Source organism: Trachinotus anak, unplaced genomic scaffold (assembly GCF_046630095.1).
Source record: "Trachinotus anak isolate AG129_WGS33_773 ecotype Australia unplaced genomic scaffold, CSIRO_AGI_Tana_v1 ptg000019l, whole genome shotgun sequence".
Classification (NCBI taxonomy): domain Eukaryota; kingdom Metazoa; phylum Chordata; class Actinopteri; order Carangiformes; family Carangidae; genus Trachinotus; species Trachinotus anak.
The window spans coordinates 17,783,750-17,807,971 of NW_027273870.1; the positions used below are offsets into that span (position 1 = coordinate 17,783,750).

Here is a 24,222-nt window from a genome sequence, read left to right on the forward strand (position 1 = left end):
CTGGATGGGGATGAGACATCATGAGGATTCATGTAGTTGACAGAGTGTGGCAGGGATTTTCATTAAGTTGAAAACTACTTGGGAATTTGACCCTTCCGGTCAACACTGATATCTGTCCATTGTCTGCCCTACAGAAATCTCCTAAATGGTAACATGTCAGTGTTTGGTCTGATCCACTACAGGGTGGTGGAGGATGATGCAATGCAGGAAAGAGAAAATGCTGAAGAAAGGGATTATGTCTCCTGGTATTTAGAAGGGGTTCTTGAACCGGACTGACCTATAAGTCCTTGTTTCAGGTGTTTTATCTGAGCTGTAGCATTTGACTTGTATTGAAGCTTTACTCTCCTCAGATGCAGCACCCACAGAGGGCCACGTCATGTTTGTGTATGCATGTAAAGGCAAGTGTGTGTCTGTGTGTGTCTGTGTGTGTGTGTGTGTGTGTGTGTGTGTGTGTGTGTGTGTGTGTGTGTGTGTGTGTGTGTGTGTGTGTGTGTGTGTGATAAATGGACTTTTTTCAACTCTGCGATGAAACAGTAGTACATCAATGATACTCAAACCTTCTTCTCACCCCATTGACTCGTTTTTGTTTTTTCTCTCTTTACCACAGTTCTGCTCTCACAGATATCACACCACTCTCTTATTTTCTCACCCTCTCTAACCTATTCTCAGCCTCTCCCTCCCTCGCTTCTCTTCTCCTCTCTTCTGCTGCCCTTCCTTCAGTCCCTCCCTCGCAAACTACTTGCTATTCAGTTCAGGAAGGCTGCAGGCAGCATTGCTCTAGCTCCCCATACTGCTGCTGCAGGACTAGACTTTTTTATCCCCTGCTCTCTCTCTTTCTGTCTGATAACCAGACATTTCCCCTCACTCTTTTTCTTATTCTCCCGAAACTATGCACCTAAAACCTTGGCTTACAGCCCAACGCACTTAATATTTAACCTTCCCCCATTCTCTTCATGCTTCTGTGCTTACACCCCTTCATCGCTGCATGACACCACATTACATGCAACTACACATGGTGGCATTTTTCACCAACGCATTAACAATGAAAGGATCGGTGAGTCAATCAGACCATAATTACCAAGGCATATTTTCAAACCTTTTGATGCCTTGAAACATTTCACATTGTGCATTCAGGGCTAGCATTTTCAAACCATTTAAACCATTTAGTTGAAATTTTTTAGATGCCATACAAGAGTTCATTATCTTCACATGTTGGCCACTGCTTCCAGGGAAGCTTTGAGTATTTTCTAGACTTCTGAGCCCTCTAACATCCTCGTTATATTCCAGAGATACCTCTCCAAGTTTGTTTCTATGCTCACCTAGTCTCTGACGTGCCTGTATTTTTCAGGCTGCTTTGGGGTACCTTACTCCCACTGTAAAAACAGAAATATGGAGGTTGATAGTTTACAGCCTCCCAATGCCATTGTACCTACTGTGACTAAGGGAGATGGATAATAAAGTCTTTATGATGTATGTAACCTCCCTCTATGTGAAAAGAAAGGTCTGAGTTTTCTAGAGCGAGTGAAGACCTTGGATCTGGCCATGGCAGGTTAATGCATTACAAACCATCTTTACAAAGTTTCTGTCCATCTTCCAGACTCAAACCTGTTTTACATGTCATCTCTGCTGTGACAGTTAAGTCCCCACTTTATTCCAGGTAAAAAGAATAAAGTCATATACTTATTGAATATGCTGTCATGCTTTTGAGTTTCAGTCTGCTCAGTCGTCCTCACATAGTCATTCATTCAGTCCAGTTGTTTGTGCATACATGTTCTAATTCTGCCTCTCCCACCTGCCTGTCGTTCTCGCCAGTAGAATCACCTGACCTTCTTCTCCTCCCTGCTCGCCTGCTCACCTGTTCCCCATTCCCTCATTAGCCCCCTAGTAAATATACTGCCCTGTTTCCACTTGCTCTCTGCTGGATTGTATTTGTACCATCTGCCTTAGCTCACCAGCATTCTGTTCTTTGCCTGCCTGTTTTGCTCCTGATGGTGTTTTGGACCTTGCCTGTGTTTATTTGGATTTTGCCTCATCCCGACCCTTTGTACTTTATTTCCCTGCTTGGATTTTTGTATCTTTTTTTTTTCTAAGTAAAGACTCTTTACTTTTGCCTCCTGAGTCATGCTCTTGGGTCCCTTTACTGAGAACCATGACATATGTTCTTATTAAGTCTGACAATCAAAGGGCACAGTGAATAGAAAGACATGCAACCAAATGTCCTTTGCGTTATGTCTGCCCCTGTTTCTGTTCAGTTTCTGCCACTGCCTCCATCCTTGTTGCAGTTTTCAGTTCTGTGCTTCCTCTTCCTCTGCCATTATGGTTTCTTTTCACTTACACTATGTTCAGTTGCATTTTTATTTGTGCACTTGCTGAGTATCACAAGTTATTGTACAGCAGGTTGTATGAAGCCATCAGCAATTATCTTAAAAGGGTGCAAAGGTCCAGAACTTAGATTTGCTCCAGCCCCCAGCCTGGGTCTGATGAGGATGTTATGTTAGCATATGCAGAATAGATGGGTGTCCCTGTTTCGTTGTGGACTCAGATGCATACCATTGCAACGCTCTCTTTTCAGTGCTAGCATGACCTTTGTTGCATGTCATCCTCCGCATGTCTCTTGTCATTCATTGCTGTCATCTCAAATAAAGGCAATAATGCCCCAAAACTAATTTTTAAAAAGTATCCATATATATATATGTGTGTGTGTGTGTGTGTGCGCGCATTAAAACTATCAAGCACATTTACCCTAAACAAATACAACATACTATACTGTATCACAGTACTTATCAGTTTATTCTTCTGTCTTCATTTTTATGTCGCATCAGTCTACCAGTTAACCATGTATCCATGCACGAGGTGTTAATGTTTCATTTTGTGTTTACCCCGTCCTAAACAAACTGCTCATTTCATACTTACGATGTGCTTGATGATAAGCCAGATGCTTCCTCTCATCCACAGCCTGCTTGACCACAGATGCTAATAGCCAGTGACAGGCCCACAGTCTAAACATGAACCAGTGTAATGAGAGGAGTAAGCAAACGGCATCAGCCATTAAACATAAGAGAGCTTGTGCCAGAAAGCACTCCGGCTCCTCCTCAGGCAGTGCCGTTCTCAGCTGCATTAACTCTAACTGACAGGAGACTGCCAAGTTCAAAGAGCACCGTTATAGATACTATGGGCAACCATGTGAGAGGAAAAAGGACATGACGCTCGTATAAGCAGCACATTGGGTGTTGGGAGCATCCTGGTCTCTGTGTCCTGCCCTGAGGTGCCAAACAGGAGCTGTGGATGCTCATTCATATTTCCATAGCAAAATTTTAATAGGTTCAAGAAGTATTGATTTATGTCCACGTGTGTGTGTGTGTGTGTGTGTGTGTGTGTGTGTCTGTGAGAGTGGCTGCTACCTGCAGACACTTTTCAGTTACATTGCCATTAAATGTTGAATTACTCATATAATATTTATTGCTCTATATGGTCTGCTAAGAAAATATTGACCATATCCCTGATACTACACTGTTTGCTTATGAATACCACAATAAAATATACTTTATTGAATCATTAATCAATAATTTAACAACCATTTAATCAGTATGTTTTGTCATAAAACTAAGAACACAAACACAATTATTCATTGTAATCCTAGTTAACAATTTTGTGTCTAATTTGTTCGTGATTAAACAAGCTAGATAAGCATTCTGTGGGTCCTCTTCAAAATTGTAATTGATCTGTACAATTTGTTAAATATAAAGAATGATGAGTTACATGTAGAAGACTAGCAGTCCCAAGAACAAGGATTGAGAGCCAATGCCTTGGGTCATTATCACCTTATGATTCCTCATTAATAAAAAAAAGTCAGACCAGTATGCATGTTTTTGAAGACAGTATGTACATCAACAGTATGCAACTCGTTCATTCATCATTGCCTGCAACAAACTTTTTCCATGAGACAGAAGAGACTTGTTCCATTTTCACTTTTATTTTGCTGTAAACAGCTGCATGGGGAAAAAAAACCCCAAAAAACTAATTATCTGAGACAGTCACAAAATAGCCAAAGCACATAAAGCCCTGGGAGGCAAGGTGTAGAAAACAATGTCTCCGGTCAGTGTCATCCAAAATCTTGTATACAGTGCAATGCTGCTTCATAATCTGAAACCGCTAGCTACAGTGTAACACAAAAAAACAGTCAAGCTATGTCTGCAACCCCACTGCTCTCTCGCCAAATCAGTTTTGTGACCAGTGTCATGGGAGGTCAAGGTGCAAAAACAATTATTTTTGAGTTATTACTTTCTATGCACATAATAAGCTTTTATCCAACACTGACCTGCTGGCTGGGTCGAATATTCTTGTTTTTGTATAATGTCTTTGTTCACCTGTGACGTGCAGGTGAATTGGAGACTCTTTGTGTCTCTGTTTGTACTAGCTCTGTGATAGACTGGTGACCTGTCCAGACTCGCTCCACCACCAGTGTCAGCAGGGATAGGCTCCACCTATGGATGGAGCGAAAAACAAAATCACATACAATCTTTCCCTCTTACATTAATTTATTTATTTTTTACACCTTTGACCCCCCTCAGAACAATATTCTTCGAACCGGTGGGTTTCAGTCTGTGTGTGTGTGTGTGTGTGTGTGTGTGTGTGAGTGTGTACACACACTTACACACTGCAGTGTAAATGATATTTCTGTGCTTATTTGCTCCAGCATTGTATTGTGCCTGTACTGTATATCTATTAGTTTCCCAGAGGCTTATGATGAGATTACAAGATGGCATCTATTTCTGTTCTATGTTGCTCTGTCATCTTATTTTAAAAAAAAAACAAAAAAAAAAAACAATTCTAATCAGAGCAGCTCATCTGGAAGTTTTTTTTTTTTTTTTCCTTTCTTTCACCAGCCGCAGGCATTGTAGCGTTATTTCTGTATCACCATCCTGTAATCAAACTAGCTGATAGCCACCGCTGCACCTCTTTAAGTTCCACTTAATGAGAACAAGTCAAATTGGCCCATCTATGGCACTGCAGCTGAAGGAGCACAACTTATCTTAATGAGGATCTAGCTACCCATTATCTGCTGGTAACCCAACCAACGTGTTACCACTATTATCAGCCCCCAACCCCAGCTCACACATACACAAACACTTTCTCACCCTCTTGTTATCAGCTTGACTTCCCCTTTAAGCCAGCTGCAGACAGTGTAACCACATTGGACAGTAATTGTACCTCTCGCTCCTGCCTAATTGAATTGACAAGGAGCCGGAATTGATATCATTTAACACATTGATCTTGGGAGACAATGAGACAGAATGCCTCATACCCCCCCCACCCCCCTTTTCCTCCCCCACCTGTCTGCTATTTTCTTCCCTCTGATTCATCTGCCCATTCCTTTGATTTGCCATGTTATTGCCTATGAATTACCAGATTCATTCCTCACTTCTTTCACTACCCCTCGGTTTTAGCAATTTTTTTTTTTTTTTTTGCCATTGTCAGTTTCATTGCATTAGAGTCAAGCGACGTGCAGAGACACTTTTGAGTGCAACAGAAAATATTGATTGTCTGCATTTTCATGAAGTCTGCTCATTCCATTGTTGGCAGAAATAAAAGCTTTGGACATTTATTCACATAATACTCACAAATACCATAAAATAAATACAGACAACTATCCGGATTAAGAAATCAAAGAACCACAACGTAAAATTGTTTGCTTCTCAAATCATTCAGCTACAGATTCATGTAATACACTACATTTGAACTTCTATAATTGAGACAATACTTAAATATGAGCACTAGCTCTAATTTTACATTTCAAGATAAAAGGAAACCCGGTGCACATTATACGGCTTGCACAGACACACAGTACTGTATGTCTTATCCCACCATTATAGGGTTTGGGGTGAGAAATGCAGTGAAGCAGTCTACGCTGCACTGCAACAGAGAATTACACAACGTTCTTTGGGAGGGCCTGAGAGAGCAGACACGCTCAGGGCCCTCAGCCGTTCCACCAGCATGCACCATCCACCAGCCATCTCCTGAGTGGGCAAGAACAACTCCACTGCTGCTGCTTCCATTACCCTCACACTAGATGTTTATTTTCTGGCACCCTCCTCCATCTTCCTCTCTCCAACTGGGAATGAATGAGAACACACTAGGGGGTAGAAAATAATGGATGGGGACAGTTGGGAACATTGTCTGCAAAACACCACGGGGACTTATGTTTACTAGAAAAACCGAACATGCACATTCCATTATGTGGAAGTCAAAAACTAAGCAATCAGTGTTGCTGTATGGGAGTCAGTTGAATCAACAGCCCACTGTGTTGTCAAGCTTTTAATGGCTATGAATTGGAGAGCGCAATTGCTTACAAATACAGGGCACACCTGGATGGGGATGGAAGGAAGTCAAATAGCTTCCCAGATAAACACCGTAGGCACATAAATCCAATAATCTGACTCAGTTTGTCACTCTCACTTTGTTTCTTACACACACACACACACACACGCACATGCATGCAAAACCACTGTTTTGATTATCCCGAGCTGACGCATTGACTAACCTATGATTCATCATTTTGGCCTGCCTTGTATATAAAGTTTGTGATAGGGGGAATTCATGCATAGTGTTTTTAATTGGGGGTTTTATATTTTGCAGAAAACCCAACATGAGCAATACATTTTCCATTGCACGTTGATCAAAGCAGATAAGTAATTACAATATAAGGGAAACATATTTTTAGTAGTAGTGGTCTACTTGACTTACTGTAATTGTCAGAGGCATGCTGCGTTGGTCCTAAAGATACAAGATTACACAAAGAGCTGAGGCAGTTACAATATTCAGTTAAAAGGAAATATACGCACCAATAGCTACTGCTCAGTTGTCAATAGGAGCTCAAAATAACAGGTGCTGGGTTTTGTCCCTTCAGACTGACATCATTGTGCAGTTTTAATCTCCTTAACTCAGATTAAAGAGTTCAGAGTTTTGAGAAATAAAACAGCTGGGGTTTCTGATTCCAGAAAAAAAACAAAAAAAAAACCCACATCCGCACCATTTTTTTTGTGTGTTGTCATCTTATGAATAATAATAAGAGGACTTGTTTGTGTCATCTAAAGCCTGATCATTTTCTTTCTGGCAGTTCAATTAAGGTTGTCGGTTATACATGAAATCATGTGAATATGTTTGAAGTGTCCTCAGAAAGGTTCCAGTTAAGCCCCTCTTTATTTTTGGTGGTGAGCATCTTTAATCCTGTGCATCCCTCTGGTACCTTAATGACACATTAGGCTCTTTAGGCAGCACAATGACTAACGTTGTCATGTCCTCTGCTTTGGCATATACGAGCGTGTCTGTACATGCACATCAAAGCGTGAGAGCTTGTATGATTGTGTGGCACATAATGGAAAGCAAGTGAATGCTATCTTCATTTCCTATCCTCCCTCTGTGTCAATCAGCAACTGTCTCAAAGCCAGTCTATGCATGTTTCAGATATATGATGTGCAAATTCATAAAAACCATGCACATACAGTACACATGTATGTGTCTTAGTATATTGGGTTAGGGTCAGGTAGGTTTCCCCATGTTGAATACAGTATCAGATCTCAAACATATTGTTCACATTATGAGTGCCCGTTTTCTTCCCCTCAATTTGGTGCATTGCTCCACAAAAAAGAAAAAAAAAAAAAAAAAAAGACTGCATTGTGTGATTGCTATTAGAAGAGGGGGTGACTAACTGTAGTATGAGCTTGGAGACAAATGACTCATTCCTAATGTTTAACTTCCATATGAAAGAAAACTCGTGCTATATGAGCCTTGGCCAAGGGCAAGCCAGCAATACATTACGCAGAAAAGGGAATCATATCTGTTTTTTATGACTACAGGCTCTTTTCATTGAGCAGCACTGTCACATCAGTGACCTTGCACACATGTGAATTCCCCACAGCACTCACCCACATTGAAACTCATTTTGAACTTGGAGTGTGACGAATCCAAAATGGTGGAAAATGCTCTAAGATTGTGGTTGTTTGTCATCTAGTTGATATCATCCTGAATGTCAAGTCTTTTTTAAGACATTAGAAGAGAAAGTGGGTTTGGACCAGCTGCTTTTACTTTTGAAAAAGAGGTCAGTTCTCGCTGATATGCCTACCAGAACTACACTTAAGTCGTTGGCTAGAGCTAGAGCGTTGGCTACTTCCTGAACCAAGTATGACCTTTAAAGAAAGACCTTGGGTAGTCAATGTCATCATGTGGTGGGTCTGAGTTTACAGTAGCTGCCCTTTCTCTCTGCTGCCCTCTCTATGTATGATAGAAGGCATATTCAGAACTAATGTGGAAACCGTAATTTTACAACCTGATAGCAGCCAAGGCATTGAAAGTGACAATCAGTGTTAACCTTGGGGTGAGTTAACTGTGAGGTGGGTGTTTGACGGGGTCTCATTTAGTTCTCTGTGACACAAAGATAGGAGGCATTGTGTTCCACTCAATTATTAAAAGGGCAGGACACAGAGATAAGAACCACATTTTGTCTCTCATTAAACGGGATAATGACTAAATAACCCCTTTGCTTTAAGTCCTGTTGCCCTGGAGTAGTGGTCAGTTTGTCTCAGAGAAACAGACATGGATGAATGGGAATCCATGTCACCAGGTATGTGTTCCCTGCAAAGGCTGATGAGCATTTTGGTTGTTTGCCTTCATGCTATGCTGGGCAGAACTGTCAGTTGGTTGCCCAGCAACGACACAAATAATTTTTGTATGCTGGTATTGCTTTGACAGAAGATCACTGTGTCTTACAATCTGTTGATCATCCTGCTAACCATTTTTTCCTCTGCAAAAACATTTTAAAAGCAAGTAGCTCACCTAGAAGAGCACGTACCATGAAGGCTCAGTCCTTACTGCAGTAGCTCTAGTTTGAGTCCGACCTGAGGCCCTTGCAGCATATCATCCCCTCTCTCTCTGTCCTGTCTCTTTCTCGCTGCAGCTATAATAGAGGCAAAAATGCCCCGAAAATATATTTAAAGACCACAGCTACCTGAAGTTATTTACCAAGCAGACTTGGATGCTTGTCTTTTTGCATACAACATAAATTGAACCATCCATAAAAGATTTGATCAATATTATGCGCAGCTCAGATTTCAAACCAGAGATGAGCCTCTCTTTTTCATTTGGCAGTTGTCAAAATAAAAGGACACAGCAATTAACATGAGTGATTATTTGTAGACCTTTGGTTTGAAGTGTGGTGGCATTTGACTTCACGCAGAAGCTGATTGAGAGGACCTGAGGGAGGGTTAGCAGCATAGCAGTAAATGTAGCTCATTCCTCACTCACAAGTTTGAGTACACGTTTAAGTTGTGTCCGAATTTCTACACTGGTTAATATTCTTGCTGTCCATTAATTTTTCACATTTAACTTTGCTTGGTTTGTCCAAAAGAAAAGGTTGGATTTGAAAAAGCTTATTAATGTATCCGTTTTTGCCCAAAGCAATCATAACCTTTTCGCTCAAACACATAATAATGTTAAAGTAACAAAGACTGTGAGGCCCAGACTCCCTGTTGGAAAATTACGTAACTCAGGTTGCTTTGGTAACCTGTTCACTGCAATGCAAATATATGTTTGATAAAGCACTGACAACAGTTTGTTTTAATCAAAAAAAAAAAAAAATCTTCATAAATGGTGCATTTAGAACAGCCCCGTTTGGATTTCACCACTTCCCACAGTGGTACACACACTGAGACACACATGTATGCGTTTCTCTTGTGAGATCAGAGTACAGGATCGTTTATATGTGTCCTGGAGCAGAAATGATTCGCTCCAAGACATTGACAGCATCTTTCTAACCTTCAAGCCAAGCTGCCATCCCAAGTTAGATAGTAAAAGTGGAAATTCAATAACTGCAGTAGTATAGTTCGCCCTACTCTTTTCCATGGTCTCTGAGCAAAAACAGTAGAGCTTGTAAGAGGTAAATGGAGCGCCCAGGTGGCATAACTGAGAGTGGAGCCTCTTCCTTGGCCAGGCTTTTCACTGAACACAATTGGCAGTATTTCTGTATGAAAGACGGTGAGACATCCTGTCCCAGTATTCCTACTACCTACTGGTCGGTTGGGATGTTCGTAAACTGGAGAGCAGGGAAATCTGGAATAGCAAGAAGCTCGGCACTGTTCTCCCAGTGAAACTCCCCACTGTCAGGTGAAAAGAAGCAGCTGGTGACTCTGTGTGTATCAGGTGAACCACGTGGAAGTCTACACCCTCCTAAAGCCACCAGTAGGAGTTGGCAGTGACAGGGAGCATGGCACACAAGGGAATTGGCGACAACTACAGTGATACCTGCCAGAAAGGCTAGTTGCTAGGTAGCATACCGAACTTGGGTGGTGAGTGGTGTTCGCACATGTTCTGTGATGAAGTGTATTTTCAGAATCGGCAATCAAAAATAAATGTACCCTGTACGCTTTGTTTAAGTTATTTCAACTTCATTTCAAGTAAATGCACACTGTGAAATATACTGTAGGTTCGATGTATGGAGTCAAAAAGTAATGACACGTACTATACCTGCAGTAACATGGTATTTTATTTCCTTTCACAGACTGGCAGGAAAGAGAAAGGTGACCCACTGAACTCAGCCATCGATAAAATGACCAAAAAGACCAGGGACCTGCGCAGACAGGTGAGTACATGTTTCCATGCTGCTACATCTCCATCCCCCTTGTTAAACACAGTATCTATTGTACCTTCTCATAAATGAGGACACTTGAAAATACATGAAACTTTTTCACTTTTACCCTGTCTGTGACACTTAGCCTTGTGTCCATTTGTTTCTCCTCAACACATGAATCTTTAAAAAACAGCAGTTTTATATATATAGGTATATTTTCAGCAGCAGATTTCGGTGGATGGTGTACATGGAAAATTGATCAAATAAAATCAACAGCGCTCATGTTCATCTTAGTAAGAAAACACATCACATAGTGGAACACTGCAGCTCTCTGCTGTGTTTTTAATAGTTTTTATACAACAATGGAGGTCTATGGCACGGGGAATGAGCTACAGTATATCAGGCTGGGTTATAAATGCAATGCTAGTTAGTGGGATCAGTCCTCTGTTGGTTTTGGTCATTTCTTGAGAAATGTTGAAAACATTGAATATCACTAGACTTCTGTTTTTAATGACCTCAAAACCAAAGCTCTGAAAGCTCTGTCCGAGTGTTAGCAGCATTGCACAAAAAGACAGACATTATGCATGAGCGGACATCAACATGAACACACAATACATCAAAAATAATAGTCAAAAGTATTTGCAGGACACGGGGCAGGAGCATGTACCTGACTGAGCCTCACTGCCAAAAGCTAGATATTCCATATTTGTTCTTATCAAGGATCACATCTTTGACTGTGCTTTGAGGTGGCCAGAAACAGATTTCACAAACAGAGACACACATACTGCAACTACAGGACATTTAGCTGGAGCTCGCACCTGAAATACAAACATGAGGACAACATGCAACCTACACACAGTTGTTTGGCTCAGTCGTGAGCACCGGAAGAACAGCTGTGTCTTCTTTTTATCCTGTGCTCTTATCTCAACATCTCAATATTTCAAGATTGTATTGTATTTGGATGTAGCTAGACATGGTGAACTAAGTAATCTCTAAAGTTGTAGTCGACAATAAAATCTATTTCAGACATTCAGTCATATTAATCCAGGCTCTACTTTTGATTTGTCAAAACTCAGAAGAGTTGTATCAGAAAGCTGCAGTAAAATTACCATCCAGATTCCAAGCGCCATCCTTCAACAGTGAAGAGTGAGTAGACGATTCATCCTGTGATACATGATGTCAGAGCTCAAAAGAACTATTGATTTATTTTTCATCTTGACTGAAGACAAAAATGTGGTGCTTTCTACTGTAGGATCTGGCAGAGAATGACAAAAATGTTGACACCATACTTGAAAAAAAAAGAGGACACTTAATAAGTGTACAAGAGTGTCTGTTGATGTAATGCATTCATTCAAGTATGCTACTGAGATGATAGGTTAATTCTTATTACCAAATCCAAATTCTCAATGACTTGTAGTAGTGTAGACTGGAATACACTTAAGTAGGCATCCTGCCCCAGAAAATGCTAACTCATTCATAAACCATCAAGAAATCACTTGTGGTCCCTGAGTAAACTTTCTCTCCCAAACAAATCCTTTCCTGTCATGCAGTGCAGGACATTTTTTTTTTTTTTTTTTTTGCAGTCTGGCAAAATTGACAATAGCAAAAACCTTCACAGAGTAGCTGTGTTTGTGTCCTCTCTGACCTCTAAAGACAAGGGGATCATTCCAGATGGGAAGGCTATAACTCTCCCTCCCGTTGGGCATTTGGTGGGGCTGCCTGGCAGGCGGTACTCACTCTGACAGGATGTTCTATTGACTCAGGGGTTGGCTTGACAGAATGGGCGGTCTGTTTGAGCTTTGAGTTTAGATGGGAGGGCAAAACTGCAGCACACATGCAGGCATTACACTGAGCTGTGATACTGTAATTATGTGAACACTTTTTGAGTACAGCAAGTCAGTGGCAGTGTGTAGGCACACAAGACCTTCCTAGGGGGAGGAGCACAATTGTGCGTTTGAGCATTTCAGTCCCTACCGTCTGTCTACCATGAAAAGGAGGGATCAGATATGAGAGCAGACAAGCACAAATGACAGACAGCATTTGTGAAATGGGAGCAGGTAAAACCGAACAAGCTTTCTGACAACACCGCCAGAGACACGCAGCATTGTTTTTTTTTCTTTCATGCTGTTCTGTGTACATACAAGACAATGCTAAGCTGTCTGCTATCCAGGGCAAATTCCATAGATGTCAAGCATGTCGTTCCCACCCCCATTTTGTTTTTGTACAAAATTTAAATTCTGACAACACTACCTCAGAGGCAATGCAGGGGAGCATAACCATGCAGGTGTAAAAGTATGTTTCCCAACCAGGATACCTCAAGGAGGTACAAGAAAATGTTGAACCAACCTTAATGACTCGAAAATTATACTCTGGCAACCTGTTGTTATTGCTGCCTGCTTCCACAATGATTACACGGTTGCTATTTGTTTACAGTAGATATTAATTATATGTGCTTCTTGACAAGAGACATTCAATTATCATTGAAGTGTATAGTCAAGTGTTTCTTCATGGGATTCACGCAATAGGAAGTACAATATTGAGCTACCTCTTATTGTTTTTGTTGTTTTTTTTGCACATTCAATTTCGTGAGCATATGCACAAAGACACAAAGACATGAAGAATTGAAATGGAATGAATAAAAAAACATAAGCCAACTTCATTCAGTCTACACCCCAGGCTCTTTAAAAGCTTGACCATGTTTCTCAGCAGGGCAGCACATTGAAATTTACATATGTTCTTACCAGACAGGATAGAAAAGAAAAATGCGTGTTATCACCTGACAACATTAGACTGAGGCAGCAAGCAGCAGTTTAGGGAGACCTTGTCTTTACCTAAAACTTCATCTCCATAAGTCAGTGCCACATATGCCTTACCAGCCTTTTAGCAGCAGGTAAGTCTGTGCTTTCCTGCTGTACATCTGGTGCTGGCAGCAGCTGGCCTTCTTCCATGGTGACCCTTGGGTGCAGGATGTAGGCAGCAATGATGGCACATTGCTGTGATGATTTCCCTGTTATGCATTGAAATTATGATAATAATAAAGTACTAATAAATATATCATGTATTGTGCCTGTCAAAATAATCTCTGATCAACAAACTATGAGAATTTTAGATAACATTCAACACTTCGGGCCATATTTTACACCCAGTGTGAAGCATAATGCAAGTGTCTTTGCTAGTTTCAGACTGACACAGTTGTCATTTTCCCATCTAAGTGCCCATAGGCAAGTTGGTCTTAAAATGAGGTGTGGTCAGATGCATTGTTGGTGCATTGCTATCTTGGGGCAGTAGAAAGCGATTGCGCAACTGACCATCAAAAACCTGGTCTTAAGTCAGTGGCACACTACGTCACTTGTATTTTAAGGGTGTATATGAAGAGAGTAATATGCATTTACATAGGCACACAACGTGCGTACACTCGGCCTGTTTCACACAAGCAGAGCGTGCCACAGAGTTTCCCATTCATCATCTAGGCTAAATTTGTCCACAGCTTTACAATTAACCGAAAATGTATTTACACTTTTCAAAATATAAAAGGTGTCTAACTTTTAATTCTTGATCAAGCTATCTTCAGGGCATTGATGCACTCAGCCCTTTCTTCCCACAGAGTTGCTGTGTGTGGCCTGGTGTCACTGGTCAGTCATATGTAGTCAACTCACCAAAAATAAAATATAATTCTATGTGAAATACTCCACCATTATAATAGCAATCCACCAAGCAAAACTGATATGGATACACCCAAATACACACTTTAGACTGTGCACCTTGGAATGTTAAAACAGAGCCCTTCAAGTTAGGACATAGAAAAGACACAATGTTAAGAAGTAGTTATACAAACATGTTAAAGTATTAACCCAAAAAAAGAAAAAAAAAAAACACATATACAGTAAGAGAGTGTCTTGAGGCTGGGCCTGATAAACACACACACAAAACAAAATAAAAGCGCAAATAAATAAAATTCAAATCTAAAATGAATAGTAGTCAATGAAGGAAAGCTACAATATACTTGAATCTGCATGAGCTGCAGACAGGAGAGAGGCATTTATGGCTCAAGAATAAGTAAATATAATTACAGTTAAACAAACAGGAAGAAGTAAAAGCATAGATAAAGTTACCCACTGCTGGGATAGGGGATTAAAAATATGTAATTCTGGAACTGTTTAATGAAGAAAGAGGAACCACACAGCCATTTTAAGCTTAGCATCAAAACGGTGGCCCAAACAATTAGCCCTACCAGCTTTGCAGCTACAAGCTGTGTACATAAACCAAATGAAATAATGCAATCAATACAATTCTTGTTCTGCAGCTGAAGCAATTTAACATACAGCAAATGGTTACTTAATGTTGTCCAGAGAGTTGTATATAGGTTTTGCTTTGCATACAGGTGGATATTGACAAAGATAATATATGTTGTATTTATTAAGAATATGGTCAAGAGGAACAACATTTGGAAAGCATTAAAAACCTTAATCTGATCTGTGTAGCACACCAAAAGTGTATAACCTGGCAGAGGAGGATGTAACGCCTACTACAGTAGAAATTTCACTGGCAAGGTAAGAATTAAACCAGTGTAGAACTGTGTCAGGAACTGAAACCCACTTCTGAAGGTGATTGAGAAGTATGTCATGGATTGTGTCAAGTGCTGTAATCACATCCAGTGGCATAAGAACAGAGCACTCAGCTCAGTTCCAGTATGGCATTCCACTGAAGAATGTACGTTTTCTTTTTCTGATTTTCAAAGTTTCTTTTTTTTCTTTTTATCTTCTAGAGGAATTGATTTCATCATCTTTCACACTACTGAAGAATCCCAAATGTTATTCATGTGGCTTCATGAATTGTATTGTACATTAAAGTGGTTTAACAGAAATGAAAGTGTTTAATATTTCAAATTAACTACAAGCAGTCAGTTATACTGTTGCTGATCCAATTAAAATTGTGATAATAATGTTTAGTGTGAAAGGAATATAGTCTGTGCTCTGTGTGATATTACTCAGCACAATATCCTGAGGAAACATGTCCAGTTACGCACGTCACAGTTTGCATCCAATGTCAGCGTTCAGCACCAGGGCAAGACGTCATTGCAGTCCTCTGGGTGTAGAGGTCATGGTGGTCGGTCACAGAATGATTGTTTTATTAACGACAACCACACACCTTCACCTCAAAGTGTTTTAGCTGACTAACTTTAACCATGGTTTATTTGCCATAACCACAATCTTAACACACATATGGCCTTAATCATACAACTGTTTCCATGTGCAGATATTGCAGGAAGCTAGAGTAAAAATAAAAAGGCACAAAAAAAAAAAAAAAAACCACTGACTTAGGGATTATTGTTATTAAAATAATTATTTAAGAATTTTTATTTTTATTTTTATTAATTTAAACAGGTTTAGAAATGATTTGAATTTGAAATATAATAGGTAATATTTCTAGAGCAGCAATAACTAAAACAGCAGTCACTGTTTAAACTCAGTAATGTCTATCTCGATACAAATGTACAATCTTAAAAAAAAAAAATAATATTCCTGACATTAAGGACTGCGTGAAGAATGAAGAAAATATAAACCAGTCACTATCACTCACCTCCCTCTTACTGCTGATGTGGATTCAGTGCTGGGCAGGTACCTGTCATAGAAGGAGGAGGGGCTGGCTAAAGTATGTGGCAAATAAGGCTAAACAGGTTGACTAAGTGCACTCTGTCATTTCAATTTGTTCATGATAATTTTCCATTGGCTTGACAAGCTTGTTGTGGTCAACACATACGGCAGTGGCTCAGAAGCTGCAGGTGAAGGTCAAAATATCGCTTTTCTGAGTTTTTGGCTTTTCACTCATAAATTATTTTATTGTCCTTAATTTACAGCAACAAGCATAGTTGTTGCCACCTCAAGTAATATGTTTCACTTCACCTGAAGTCATGTTCTCAGCAGTCTGTCTGTCCTGCTGTCCTCTCTCTGGGTGTGGAGGAGCTCAGCCCTGGCCTGACTCAAACAGAGACAGAGTGCAGAGAAAGTCAGAGATGAGTCGGTGCACCATAAACACTAAAACCATATTTTTCAATCCAATAACCCCACTCACTGGGCTCCTCAACTACCAATAAAATTTAGAACTGGTTTAGAACCAGCATGCGTGGGAAAATGTCACTTGCACCCCAGAAAATTTGTCACATTCGCACACTGTGATATTCACTTGCATATGCAAGTGCTGTGGAGCTTTGATTTTGATACAATGTTCTGGTGACTGGAACAGGCATTAAAGGTCAACATTTGGACTCTGAACGTCTCAGACTCCTCCATAAAGCTCCACACATTATGATTCCTGACATAATGCCAGTTGTTCTGAACTCTTCAGCCTCTGAGCCCCACACAATATTGTGTAGTTTTATCCTCATTTATTAACATTCACATTTTCAGTACACTGATCAGTGGAAGTGACTGGTTGAGCCTATATAATGATGCCCCATTATAAAGTGAAGCCCATGTGCTCATTGAGCTGTGGTTATTAGTTACTTATTAGGATTAGTTGTCATTTTTCAGTTTATAAATTTGGTTCAAATAAATGGCAATAACATTAGCAAATATGAATTTAATTACAATTCAACATGAAATGAACTGAGTCTTATTTTCGGATAGGAAACTTGATATGCCAGATGAGGTGAAGATGAATGAAGAGAGAGATTTGGTGATTAAAATGTCCAGCAAAGCTTGCTGAGTGATCCCTAGTTTTCTGTAGCATCATAATTAGCCCATCAATTCAAGCTTGAAAATTAGTAATCCAAACTGGAACTTGTTTAGCATCGTGGCCACTTTTAAAGTTCAGCTTATTCATGGATGTAACAAATAAGGAATGTTTTCTGAAATTCTCTATAGTATTAAATATGCATGTAAATGCATTTACTTCCCTCTGTCAACACAAGACCACTAACATCACTCTGCCACAACTTATTCTTGAATCTCAGATAAGCATGTTATTTCTATAAAATGTCTATCATATTCTGACTTTTTTAATACACCGCACCTCCACTCCTGTACTCAAACTACACTGTGGTCACTCCTTCGACTTGACCCATTTGTTAACATCATCCGCTGTTGGAGTCTATCACTTTGATCACGTGACTCTCTTCAAATAGCTGCATTTCGGAATAGTCTGGTGGTATAAGAACATGAACCCTCTTTTTGTTCAAATAAAGTGCTGTTCAAAATAGGGGTCTTTGAAACATACAAAGCAGTCGTTGTTTAGGCAAGGACCTCTGGAGTAGGGGCTCATTTGACCTCTCTACAGACAAAAATGAGGAGTACTTTGTTCAATTTCATGAATAACAAAGAATAAGTGTAAAATGTGCACTTACTCAACAGATATCATATTATGTAGATAATGCCTATATTCACTGGGGGAAAAAAAGTGACAGCACATTCATAGCTACCATCAAACGAGTATGTTTTAGCCTCTTGGTCTTTTTGAGAGTTTCACACTGAGGAAGAGCGGATGGAGAACAAGCATAGACAGTCTTTTTGCTTTTAAAACCATGACTGTAATCAACAGGTCAGGTGCAACAAAGAAGAAGATCTTTTTACAAGAGATAAAAAAGAGAGTGAGAAGTGGACTTTTTGGCATTAGAAAAGATAGACATTTTTAAATAAATGCAATAAAAAAATGCTCATTTGAACCTTTGAACTAAATCAGAGGATTTAAATGCCTTTCCTCTCTTTAATTAGTATTCACTCTGTAACCAACAAAGTGGTTGGAAATGAGCCATGTGTTCTATCCCCTGTCATCCTGTCTATAATGAATGCATCTGTCAAGTCATCTCTCTGGGCCGTATTTTGACTGATGGCTGATTCCAAGATTCCCTATAGCACAACTGCCTCACAATTTTTTTATGTTCTGTCTTTCTCTCCCTGTCTATGTGCTTTGGGATGTTGAAATCATTTCCATTCCTGCCATTAGTTTGTTGATTAGTACAGCTGTTTTTAATTGTTGAGGGTTATCATGTTAAGGAGGAACAGCTGCCACGATCCCAGTCAGCTGCATCTCTTTGTTTAGACTAACAATTCAAGATTATCCGTGAATTCTTTCGATCTTTTTATGCCAAAATGTTTTGAGGCTAGGCATTAAAGTTTCATTAGCTAAATTGTTGCTAATTCCCCATTATCTTAATCACTGGAAATTACACAGCCATTTTTGGAGACATCACATGTTGATAGCTAAACTAATACATTTGCATATCTATAAACTAAAATTATGTTTTTAAGATATTAACATAACTTCAAATGCAGGTGAAGAATTGGTATACACAAAACACTGAAAAAGAAATTCAACTTTAAAGTTGCTTTCATCACTATATTTATATTAAGAATCATTCACGTGACTACTTGTATGTGTAAGAACTGCTCGTAAATGTAAATCTGCAGAAATTTATCATCCAACTTTGAGCTTTTCAGCTCATTGAGTTTTGGTTTTACAACCCTTAACTTTACTGTTATGGTTCATTCTCACTGATCTCATCAGCATCAATTCCAGATGCAGCAGGCAGCTGTTTAAGTGCATACAATGTGTATTTTACCTGCCAGTGCCAGGCAGGCAGCTGTTTTCAGGGAAAAACATCTGATAAACCCATAGTACGTTACCTGCTCATCACCAAACAGCAGAAAGAGAAAGTTAGCAACTAGCTGGTGAACATAGCAGAACATTTTGCAGCTAAAGAGCCAGAAATTTCTATCAGTAGCGTTAGACACAAAAAACTAAAAGCTGAAATGAGGGAGGAGGGATTGTTGGGTTTAAATTCACCAGGTGGCCAGAAACATGACAACAAATGAATGCTAATGTTGCTCCGTATCTACTTAATATGTAAATTGGCCACTGTTTGCTAACAAGTTCACCATATCAATTTTATAAGGTGATAGTATGTCAGTGTTGTTTTTACAGTTTACTTCGGCAACCAAAGTGGCATGACTGCATTTAATTGCAAACGCTGCCATACAAACAAATCGCATTGTACTACAAAATTATTTAGTACACTAAAGGGCCCAGCTTGCCAAATCAGCTGGCATTGCCATAGACTAAGCTTGTCAGATAGAATATTGATATAAAAATATTCTGCCAAATCTTACATTATTATTCAGTGACAACATACAGTATAAACTTCATCAAAGTCATCAAAGTGCAACGTTCACAATTTATGTAAATTCAACCAAAAAATTATAATTTGTAATCATATAGTTGGTAATGGTCAGTGGGGGGACCATGGACTTTTTTTGGTGTGTGCCATGGCAGAGAAAAGGTTGGGAAACACTTTCCTGAAGGCATATAGTCAGCCAGTAAGAATGAAGCACGCCTGAAGGTTGAGGAGAGTGTCAGGTTGTCTCACTGATGTATTACCACCCAGTGAATGCTCCACTACCTCTAATGTCGTTATACTGTTTTAATAATCCCTGGCTCTCGTCCTGAAGTAAGCATGGCTGCCAGGGCTCTGTCTGCCACCACCACAAACACACGATTTGGTTTTTTTCATTTTCTTACATGTCGCCACACATGAGAATAGGGATTGCTTTTCTGTACTACAGGACATTTTCATATAATGAACAGGTATATAATGTAGTGGAAGCAATTGGAGTCAGTGGACCTGGTCAATATGTTTGGATGCTTCCAATTGAATACTACGTCAAAGGGTGCACTCAATTACATTTTTTGATCAGATAATCAGGAACTCATTATTTTAAAAAAACTGAAGCCGATGCATGTGATCAGCAGCTAGTGTGTCATGAGCAGTATCTGCCTGTGCCAGTTCTCCTTTGGGAACATAAACACTTTGATGTAAAAGGTCCATTAATGCCCCCTTTCCTTCTGTCCTGTGGCCAGTGTTTGATTTTGCAGGAGATGTCAAATGAAGGCTCAGAGATGAGGTATCTAATGTGTTTGTCCTTAGACTGTTGATGATCAGTCAGTCCCTCTTTCCCCCTTTCATTTCTCGACTCTCCTCTCACTAATCATCTTCCCATCCTCCCTGTTAGATATCATATATGAGAGCTGTTACTTAATTTTTGATTTGCTCAGGCTGTTTCCCCTCAGCCGTGACTCTAGCCGTTTATGCTGTGATTGCTCTTGACATTTTAATAAGAAACTTTCCTGTACTGACCCCTAGGTACCCACCACTATGTGTTCTGAATCACAAATGAAACATAACAGAAGCCGAAGTGCAACTGTAAACATTCAGAAATCCACTGCCGTCTTCCCTTTCAAATTCAGATTCATGTTTTCCACCCTTTGCGAAGACTCCACTGAATTGTAAACAAGTCAAGTCGGCAGAGTTTGACTGAATGTATGTGTGTACACATTATAATTTTGTCTATATTTTTGAAATCCTTTGAAAGTCAATCCATTTCTTTGTTTTTGAGTCGTACACCGATCATAGCGGATGTTTGCAAGGTCTTCCCCTATGCATCTGTTTTTTTTGACAGAGCAGGTGTGTAATCCCACAAAATGCAAACATTTCCCCCCATTAAAAAGCAAATGCGCCAAATTAATGCAAATCTCATCTTTGAAGATCACACAGCCCTCCCACTTATCAGTGAGCAACACAGATATTCATCTGTCAAGTTTTGTTAAGCATATGCACCATCTTAATTATTTCAGAGAGCTTCTTGTTAGCCACTTCAGTATCAGGTGGGATTTGCTTCTTGTTAATTTTAGCTATTTTTTCTCTTTAGAAGGCAAGAGTAAAGATATGTACAGGGCAAGAGGCATGATGGAGCAATAAAAGGAGGAGGTGTACTAAATGTCTCAAATGATCAAAATTCTAGAAAAGACTTTAATAGCAACCATTTTGGCAACATCATTTCCAATTTTCCTCTCATGTTTTTCTTAATCTGCTGCACCCCCATTTTTGTGCAAAGGCCTAAAAATAATATACCTGAAATAAAAAATGTTTGTGTTCTTCCACCCTTGTGATTACAAACATAACCCTGGTCTCTTTTCAGTGGTGAGTCTTTAAATTTTAAAACTAAAATGAGAGAATGACTCGAATGACAAAAGTAATTTGCTCAGATAAAAACCAAGACCTTCCAAACTATATCATTTAAGGATGTGTGAAGATTAAAACCAAAACACCCCTAAAGTAGCACTACAAAGGCCTAAGTGTCCCATGGTTTGGACATGCTGGGACAGTGTACTTTAATAGTTTAAATGAAAAGTGCATTGGTCCATTATAGAACTCAAACACGTATACATTCATTTATTTGAATACACTCAGAGGTAGCCTACCTCCAACTGGCTAATGAGCAGCACAGGAATGTTTAGAGGTGACACATTGAACCAGGGTCATTCAAATGTCTCTGCAAATATTAGGGTGCAATGTAACATTGGTTAGGTACCTAAAGATTTTCACTATATAGCAAGTGTGTGAATGCTAAGAAAGTATGCAGACAACATTACACATATATTTGATCATTTTAACATCTCAGTGCAAAGCCATTATTGATATGTTATAATTTTTTTGCGGAGGACTTTCACAAGATTTTGACACCTGACTGCAGGAATTTTCTCCTCCCACTCAGCAACAGGAGCATTAATGAGGTCAGGCACTGATGTTGAGTGGTAAGGCCTGGCTTGTGGTCAGCCATCCAGTGTTTGACGGGGTTGGGTTGCAGGTCAGTCAAGTTCTTCTACCGCAAACTTTTCTTTATGGACTTCTTGCATAGAACTTAATTCTTGACTTAAGAAATGGTAGTTTGACAAAATAATCTGAACTCGAGGTCCACGTAGTAGTAGTAGTTAGTTATCTAGAGCCTTCAACCATATCTCACAGATGTGTTCATGTGGATGGAGCCATAATCATGTTGAAACCAGAAATGGTCCTCTCTAAACCATTGCCACAAAGCTATAAAACCCACTGAATTTTGTACCATTAATATTTTCTTTATTTGAGACTAAAGCCAGAACAAAGGAAATAACCCAAATGTGTCCGCAGACTTTTGGCCATATTCCATTTTTTTTTTTTTTTTTTTATCTTTCTCTCTCACTGAATGTCTGTGTATCTATCATGACATCAGTCTAAGCTCACTGCTGTGTTTTTCCTTTTTAACATATCTCCCCCGCCTATGCTGCCAGCCAGCATGCTAATGGCATTCTGGGAAAATGAAACGTATGGCACTAGTGAAACTCAGGAAACAATAACGACACCCGTAACATTTCTCCAGAAGTCTCACATATTAATATGTAAAACAAAAACCCATTGCATTCAGAGCTCGAACCATTGTGGCAGTGCAGGATTGGGGAGACAAATAGCTGCCCCACTAACTTATAATGAGCTGAGCCTTTGCTATCTATTGGAATTCCAGGTCTATTTCCTATAAGTGTTAGTGAAATACGCGGGGAGTGTTAGAGGAGAGATGGTGGGGGTGGAGCATGGAGGGAGGTGAGATCTGAAAGATTGAAGATGGATTTCTGTGGGAGTGGTGTGTGGGCATTAGAATGCTGATGGTGCAGGAGAGACTGCGACTTGAGAAATCACTCGTCTGTATCATTTCTCCACTCAAACCCTTCGTCAGGATCAGTTTCACTGTTGAGCATTTGTGAGTAACTTGAGACCTAGCCCTATTATACATATCCTATACATAAGCACCTGTATGCACCATCAACTAGAGATTGTCCCCCAGTAACACAAATAACAACAGGAATCTTTCTACCCAGTAGATTTATAAAACTGACTACAACACTTCACAGTCAAACCACAGGGTTTTTGCTATTGAATTCAAACAAATCCATGTCTGACAAGGAAATAACATATAAAATCCGAAGCAAGTTAGCATAATAGAATTTCTTTAAACAAATCAGTGAAAGCCATTGTAGCAGAGATAAGGTTGCAGTGAACAGAGGGAGGGTCATTTTATGCCTTTAATAGACAAGTGATGTATATCAGAACTAAAATGATAGATAGTACAGAACAAAATTTTGTACTGTACTTTTGCTTTGCACTTATGTCAGTCATTTCATCTTAATCCTTACCATTTTTGATATAGGATGAGATAATGAGATGCCCTAGCATATGTGGCATAATGGGACAAGACCCAAGACACAAAATTGGACTTGAATCTTTAATTGTTGTGACAGGTCCTCCTTGGTTAGAATTAGTATGAAATATAAATGTATGACATAGTAATGGGCAAAATGAACATGCAAAACATGCAAAATGCAGCTTTACTTTACAGCAGTGAGAGCGCTGGTGAGCTTGCCATAGTTACATACAACCCATAGCATTTTTTTTTCACCTGTCCCAGAGTTATAGTGGCTTCACACAAGGTGACAGAAGAGCGAGGTTACACAGTTGCACTGATGCAAGTCCATTCTCTTCAGAGCGGAAAAGATGCAATATTCACAATTCACGCAGTACGCATCTCTTCAAATCAGTGATCCTGGATTATAGCGTTCTGGATAAAGGAGCTCTTACAGAGCGTCTAAGCTTGAGATTGTGCACAGCATTTGCAGACCAGTCATGTCCACTAGACTGCCCAAATGTAGTCTCTTTCCAGAGGCGATAGTGATGAATTATCTGCCCTCAGGAAGCCATAATTCTCCATTGTTCTCCTTCACTCTGTGGACTGGCAATTAAG

The 24,222-nt window shown here is 39.6% G+C and overlaps 1 protein-coding gene across 1 annotated transcript in view; it reads left to right on the top strand.

Annotated features, from left to right (window-relative positions):
* The window catches only part of ctnna2 (catenin (cadherin-associated protein), alpha 2), a 302,082-nt gene that overhangs the window by 202,187 nt on the left and 75,673 nt on the right, over positions 1-24,222 (top strand). Inside the window, exon 8 of the mRNA XM_071504020.1 lies at positions 10,553-10,633. Within this exon, the coding sequence (XP_071360121.1) occupies positions 10,553-10,633 (81 nt within the window). The remainder of the gene's footprint in view (positions 1-10,552; positions 10,634-24,222) is intronic.